The sequence below is a fragment of the Typha angustifolia genome, chromosome 11 (genome assembly GCF_048772165.1).
Source record: "Typha angustifolia cultivar Huaian chromosome 11, ASM4877216v1, whole genome shotgun sequence".
In the NCBI taxonomy this organism is placed as follows: Eukaryota; Viridiplantae; Streptophyta; class Magnoliopsida; order Poales; family Typhaceae; genus Typha; species Typha angustifolia.
This window is the reverse complement of record NC_133249.1, coordinates 7,599,400-7,606,900: the sequence shown is the minus strand read 5'-3', so window position 1 is coordinate 7,606,900 and position 7,501 is coordinate 7,599,400. Positions and strand designations below refer to the sequence as shown.

The 7,501-nt window shown below is 39.3% G+C and overlaps 1 protein-coding gene across 1 annotated transcript; it reads right to left on the bottom strand.

Annotated features, from left to right (window-relative positions):
• Positions 1-3,556: 3,556 nt before the first annotated feature.
• On the bottom strand, positions 3,557-6,530 carry LOC140769492 (probable polygalacturonase). Its single transcript, XM_073110192.1, has 6 exons — positions 6,377-6,530; positions 5,882-6,244; positions 5,073-5,193; positions 4,795-4,969; positions 4,609-4,679; positions 3,557-4,378 (listed from the first exon to the last, which is right to left on the bottom strand). The coding sequence occupies exons 1-6, from the start codon at positions 6,425-6,427 to the stop codon at positions 3,678-3,680; spliced, it is 1,482 nt and encodes a 493-aa protein (XP_072966293.1). The 5' UTR covers positions 6,428-6,530; the 3' UTR covers positions 3,557-3,677.
• Positions 6,531-7,501: the final 971 nt, after the last annotated feature.

Genomic DNA, 7,501 nt, shown 5'->3' with positions numbered 1-7,501 from the left:
AGGAGGTGAGCCCAAGGACCAAGAAGATTAAGGAGGTAGATCAACTGCTTGAGGAACCAATGCCAAATGCAGTGGACGTCAAGCAATCTACATATATGGCTTTTGAATAAACGTGATGAGGAAAGTTAAGCACAACCTGAGCAAGAAGTGGGAAGTGGGGTAAAAAGAAAAAATGTATGCAGGTGAAGGGAGGACCCCAATAGAATGAACAAAGTCACCTTAACATGCCTCGGCCAACTCGATTTGCGGAGCTCATGAGATGAATTAGGGTTGAGAGAGGCAATCTGGGATGCTCAAAACCCTATAACTAGGACATCCCTCACATGCAGCCGATCACGATCCTGGTTGGTAAAAACCTCTCGGCCTCACTACAGCACGCCAGAGCTGAGAAGATTAACATATGCTACATGGAATGACTAATGTTGCAATTCAGTATGAGTAGGGAGAACCTCCGACATGGAAAGAGACTGTCTCAAGCGGAGCAAAGAATTATTCTCAGCAATATGGTAAAAAGATGAGGTGAGAAGGAGTTGACCTGCCTATCAAGTCAGAAAATTACATTAAATGTTATGGATGTGGCTGACACCAATAATGATAAAATAGGAAATTTTGATTGGGAAGGCAATAGATGTCCAAATGAGTGAGGTGTCATACCCTAGGCCAATGGTGGCTTCGATTAAGGGATTAACATCCATATTTGGGATAGACATAACAAGATAGGGAACTTTGCCTACATTAAAACTATTAGAACACTAAACAAAAGTTTTTCTCCCTTGTTGAATTATTACCCAAAGAGGTTGTAAATGAAGTGTTAGCCTCCATTAGTTCAGGCTTGCTATCCAAGGGTCAACAAGACTCTCCGATTGATTACTCTCAAACAGTGCTAGTTCTTAGATGTAAATATACTGCCAAGCAGCGAGGAGCAAGAAGATGAGAAAATCTACTAGGATTAGCCGAGAGTTAGACCTTGATGATATATGCTGCGATACCCATGCCCATGGTAGGTGTGGATGCAGGAGTAAACAAGAGCATGAAGGTAGACATGGGTCACAAGAAGGAAGTGTTCTCTGAAGAGCGAGAGGGAAGGTTAAACCTACCACTCTTTTATCTTTTGCGTAGTGTTTTGAATGATCAAAGCAATAGTGTGGAATTGTAGAGGGTCCTTAAAAAAATGAGGCTCTAATAAGGAACACAAATTGAATTTTTTGTGCCTACGAGAGATTCATGTCTAATGGAATAAGAGTTGCGCATTGTCAGAGGAGGACCAAAGTTGGTTAGGTTGATATGGTTGTAGTATCCAAATTTGCTGCTCATGTTGTTATGCCGCTAACCGATGGGAAGATCTAGATGGTATCTATATTTTACACAACTAAATTCCTCTAGGAACAAATGGAGTTGTGGAGGGAGTTGGCTAGCATTACCCGTCCTAACCTGCCATGGGTGCATGCAGGAGATTTTAATGCATTCCTTTTAACTGAAGACAAGTGCAATCACCATGTTTCTCTCGGGCCGAAAGTGAAAGCCTTCAGGGAGTTCTTTTTATCTTCTCCCTTCGAGATTATTCTTCAACAAACATTTTCCTTACTTTTTAGATAAAAACCTCATCAATAAAAAATTAGGCTCTGAAGGAATGCCTTACACATGGTACAATAATAGACTAGAGCAGATTGTATCTGGGTTAGGTTGGATAGAGTTCTCCCTAACTATCTATTGCTCAAGCACTAGATGCCGCAGTAGGCTAGAATTCCCTACCTAGAGTTTGAATCATTTTACTCTTCTTACAAGAAATGAAGGAAAATGGTTGGATCCTTTGTTTGTACTGTTCTTATAAATACTACTAATGTGTAAGATTTCCTGTATGGTAAATTTGTAACTAACTATTTACCTAAATAATAGTTACCACCTATCTATGCAGTGCACTTTAATTTACCCCTAGCATGTATGATATCCTACTCATTAGGTGCATTTGCAAGAACACAACAACTATTATATTTTCTTCTTCTTTTTTGCGGAAAAATAACTTTGAGTGTAAATGAGCTGAGCTTAATCGAGATTGGGTTTAATAAAGCTTGGGTCAAAAATAATTTTGAGCCATAAATTAAGCTCAAACTTGCTTCAATAGAATTAAAGCTGAACCCAATTTGACCTCGGGTTTTTACACTATCCTCATACAAGACGAACTTAATTTAAGCCTAATTTGAGTTTTTCTTCTTTATATTTTTATCTATATCTTTATTATATAGTTTTTTTTTAACAATAAAACACTTAACTTTTCAGTTTTTTTATTTGTATCCTCTTTTTTTTTAGTAAATCTCTAAATTATTTGGCATTTTTTTCTTTCAATAAAAATGTTAATCATTTCAGTTTTTTTACTTAAAAATTGCTAATCTGGTAAGCATTTTACTTTTAATTTAAAAAAAATTACCCTCTTTCCACATACACTTTATTTGTAAGATAATAGATGAAGTTTGATAAAGAATATGATAAGAAAAAAAAAATGGAAACAGTATCACCAAAATAGTAAGGATTATGCTTGGGATTGGAAAATTGAATTGTAAGGATAGGAAGGAGAGAAGTTGAAAGAGTTTGAGAGCAAGAAGGATAACATTTAATAGGAGAAGAAAAAATTGAGATTGAAAAGAGAGGGAGAGGGTTAAAAAAGATAGGGAGGGAGTATAAGTCTGATTATAAGTTGGGAAGAAAGATGAGAACAATTCTGGCACAAATGAGGCATTCATGTGTCAATTTAGAACAGAGAAGGATCGATAGGCTAACAAAAGAGGCATTTTAAAATATTTGAATATATTAAGAGAAGAAGCAATGAGGAGAAGTAATGAGAAAACAGACTGCTGAGTTAATTTTTCTTCCTTTCCCTTTTTATCTTCATCTTTTCTTCTCTTCCCTTCGTCTTTAGAAGAAGTAATGAGAATTAACTTGGGAATCTTGTAACCCTCAAGCCCTGCATAACAAGAAGAAAATTAATCTGTAAATTGCCATATATATATATATATATATATACAGAAATTAAGTTTTCTTGGAAGCCATAATGAGCATTAACTTGGGCATCTTATAACTCCTTAAACTCCCAATTACATCAAAAAATTAAAAGATAAAAACGCTAAGCTATGCAAAAACCATACATAGCTTGTATGTGCATTAAATAAGCCCAATTCAAGCCTAATTCAAGTTGGTCGGCTCGAGCTTGATTTAAGCTTGATTTGCATTAGGATTTGATGGACCGATTAGATCAAACCTAAGCTCCATCCACTCATTTCTTGATATACAGCTTTCACCTAGCTAGCTACTCTTATGATAATTAATTATGACTCATCTAAAACACCATTCCTCTAGATATACAAAAGTAATCATACTACAATCACGTAGTACCAATTAGAAATAATAAAACTAACAGAGAATACTCTTAAGGAATGATAACTTGAGTTGGTTTGTGGCAATTAATCCATTGTAATCTCCTATCAATTATCTATCTATATTTGCCTATACTCTAAAATTTCAATGTTCCACACCTCTATAACCAAGAATCTGGAACTCAGTATAACACAGAAGCCAGTAGTTCATAACTTAGCACATATGCTAGCTAAGCTTTATAAAGGCTTTGCTCCCACCGTTTACATAAACAGCTTGATAGAATGCAAGCAAGCCACGGATTAATTCTTTCAAATGTTATTAGGCCTAGAGTAGGAGCACTCCTTGAATTCAATTTCATCGATCGGCAAAGGATCGACCGGGAAAGGGCACGGCCCGTTCTTCGCACCCCGGAGTGAATCACAGGGTGTAGGGCTAACATCACTTGAAACCCCTTCTACATCAGTGCATGTCCATGGCAGCTTCCTTGACTTTGTTAACTCTACTGTTACATTCGAGATACAAATCCCGGTGAATGGCGCATTTGGGATACCCTCCAGTCTCGCCGCCGTGCTCACGTTGGTGGCCACGACATCGCTGTAGCTGATTCCGTCGACGACCGGGATTGCGTTAGGATCGTACTTGTCGTCAGGGTGAGACTTATAGTTGCCAGTCATCCAAAAGACCCACTTCATGGTGTTAAGGCTCATTCCCCTGACATAGATGTCTTTCACGTAAGCCCCACGGCCGACCGCTGTTTTGATACGGACGCCAGATTCTGAGTTGATGGCGGTGATGTCCTCGGCACGGACATCTTGGATCCCGCCGGACATCTCACTCCCTAAAGCAATCACGGCACTGGTTGGAGAGACGCAGGTGAGCCTTCGGATTACTATGTGCTGGCTTGGCATGCCGTAGGAGATACCATACTCGTCCCAGCCGCTCTTGATCGCAACGCAGTCATCACCGGAGACAATGTAGCAGTCCTCGATGCGAACATGGGAGCAGGAGTCTGTACATTCGCAAAAATATCAGTAATGGAAATTAAATCAGACCTGTTCATTTCAGCAAGATTCAACATCAAAACTATACAATTGATAAGAAAACTTTATATAACTAAGCTGAACATTTATCATGTGGTGATAAGCATGATGTGGGAATCTTTTGATGACTTCTATGACAAAGTAAGCTCAGGAGGTCTTAGAAGTAATGGGGTTAAAAAGAAAAAGGGAAAAGAATTACCAGGGTTGATCCCATCTGTGTTTGGAGAATGGACAGGAGCAAGAATGGTGATGCCTGAGACAACTATATTGCTGCCATTTTGCCAAAAGGTTCAGTTTCAGAACATCGCATTTTAATCCAAACTAAACTGAAAAATGATAACGAGTAATCCAAACTTTGGCACGAAATTTGCATTCCCGCACAGACCTGCTGTAGACTGGATGGATGTTCCATGCAGGAGAGTTGATCAATGTGAGGTTGGAGATGAAGATTTGATCCGAGTGCATCAATTCGATAAGGTAACCCCGTGTATATTTGAGCTGATTCTTGTGGAACTTCTGCCACCAGGATGCTCCCTGACCATCAATTGTTCCATTATCACCTGAAATGTTTCAGAAACTGAATCTGAAACCAAGAGTTCTTGGACAAAAACTATCATCTAAATTTGAATCATAAGCTTAGTTCTACTGATATTTACGTCGTACCTGTTATGATTACATCTGTGAGGTTCGATCCGCCGATGAGGCTGCTGTATCTTCCACCAATCTTATCTCTTCCTCTACCATAAGAGGGTAAGGGATCAATGATAGGCCATTCATTTATATCCTGCACCAAGTTTCTAAACTTCAATCATAATATCTTTAGATTAATTTTGATTGTGTTCTTATGATCCCTAAGATATACATACTCTGCTTAATTCTAATAAGTGAACTAATTTTAGTATAAATATTTTCAGTATTCTTCTTTTATATTAAAAGTTCTAGTTTGTTTTGATTGGAAAGATAACAGAAGAAGTCATTCTACCGTACATAAAATTTTATCACTTTTAATTCACCGACTTCCCCCTTGCGGACAGTAAATTTCATTAGCATCTAAATAATTACAATTAAGAGTTAGATACATAAAAGATGAGATAGAGACAAGTCCAATAATTTGCTATGTTAACCAGAACTACAAAATTAAGCAATGGATCAAGCTCGAGCGCACTAAGAAAATATTGATGAAGAACTGGCACTGGAAGTTTCATGGGAGTAGAAAACCTACAGTTCCAATATTGATAAAGAAAAGACTCTATTATCCTGATTAATGGAACAATATTTTCTTAAAGGGGCTCAATAATTTTTGTGGCGATTATAATATTTAAAAAGATATAGTGGTAATTATGATATTAAAAAGATTTCAGTGGCAATTATGTAAAAGAACTACTGGATGAAAAATAGAGAATTAATTAAATAACCGAATAAAAACCTGAAGGCGGTGACTGTAAATGTCGGGGGTGAGTTTACCGACTCACCTGGGTGCCGAGAATGACGGCGTCGCGGTGGAGGAAGAGGGTGAAAGAGCTGGTGAGATTAAAAGGCCCGGTAAGCCACTTCCCCGCCGGCACGAAAAGCAGCCCACCGCCGGCCTCGGGGCCGGAGAACTGGCTGAGGTGAGTCACCGCCGCGTGGAAAGCCGCCGTGTTCGACGTCACGCCGTCGCCCACGCCGCCGAACTCCGTTAGAGACGCCGTGTGTGCGCGGCAGCTGGAAGCCACGTACTTGAACCCCGCCACGTCACCGCGGCCGCCATTTTTGCCGAGTTGGGCCCTCGGCGACCTGGCGCATTCCGCTGTTCTGATGGATATCGCCGACACGAGGAGAAATGTCGACAGAATCTGGGAGAGGCAGAAGGTCATGGTTAGAAATGGGCAGATAGAGAGGAAAGATGGAACTTGTTTTGTTTGTTCTAAATTTACTATTTGGTTAGTTCACTTGAGAGAGAGAGAGAGAGAGAGAGAGAGAGAGACTAGCAGTGGGAATGATGAGATGCCTCTGCTGCGTCGTCGCTGCAACTCCATTGGAGGGTGGAAGGACCGGGAGAGAAAGGAGGAAGCAACTGAGTGCAGTGAGATAGGAGGGGTTTAATTTATAAGGCGTTACGGATTTGAGAAATTGGCGTTACGTTTTCTTCTGCACAGAATATACAGTAGGTTTTACGGAGCTTGGTAAATTACAATTATACTTTTCCTTCTTTCGGTCGTCGTCGTTTTCTTCTCCTTGGAACAACCAACCACTTGACTTGGGGGAGACTGACTGACGATACTGCGATACCGGAAATACATATAAAATATGCATACTGAAAGAGATGATTCTTTTAACCGATCTACACTTTCTTCACTATATATCATAATCGTCGGATACGTACGCGCAATACCATATCATAATCATTAAATAGGCATGATCGATAAATGCACATCCAACGGCACACGCTAATAATCCCTCTTAGCCGTCTCTGCTGATCCGAGAATTTTCTGGGCAATCTTTTGGACCCAATGGACCAACAAAGCTTAAGTTTTCCACTCTTCCTTTGAAGTGGAAGATTTCTTGAATGGTAAGTGGGAATGTGGGCCATTCTGCAAAGAATTAAAGTTGAAGAAATATTCACATGCCAACATTCCATAACATGATATATATATATATATATATATATGTATGTAATATGGAATGCCATAGCAATTAAGTATGCGACGATAGACGATCCCGTGAGGATGGATGCCTTGCGAGCCCGTGTCGTGTCGTCTCTTGTCACGGGAATCTACGTGAGCGGTGGGGTCCTGAGTCCTGACCCAATCCCTCTCACGTGAACGTGTACGAGATTAAGATTCCAAATAGAAACCAAAAGGGGAAATTACAATTTAACACCGGTGGTTTCCCTCCTGTTTCTTTTGCGTCGAATAGGGCAGAAGCGAATTAATAAGTAATTTTAAATGCAAGTAATTATAGAGAAAAGAAAAGAGAGATGTAAAATTTTATGTAGTTCGTCCACGAGCAGTGTAAATCTTCAATCCACTGTTTGAATCTAAGTATAAAAAGTTTTTCAAACTTTAAACACTCTAATTACAATAGTAGTTCTCTCTTTCAAATATTTCTAA

What these genes read in the sequence shown, in the direction of transcription:
- LOC140769492 (XM_073110192.1), bottom strand. Translation starts at nt 6,427, where the DNA reads ATGGAGTTGCAGCGACGACGCAGCAGAGGCATCTCATCATTCCCACTG. An exon ending in TCTCATCATTCCCACTGCTA is followed by an intron (nt 6,245 to 6,376) that starts GTCTCTCTCTCT and finishes TGCCTCTCCCAG; the next exon opens with ATTCTGTCGACATTTCTCCT. An exon ending in CACAGATGGGATCAACCCTG is followed by an intron (nt 4,379 to 4,608) that starts GTAATTCTTTTC and finishes GCGAATGTACAG; the next exon opens with ACTCCTGCTCCCATGTTCGC.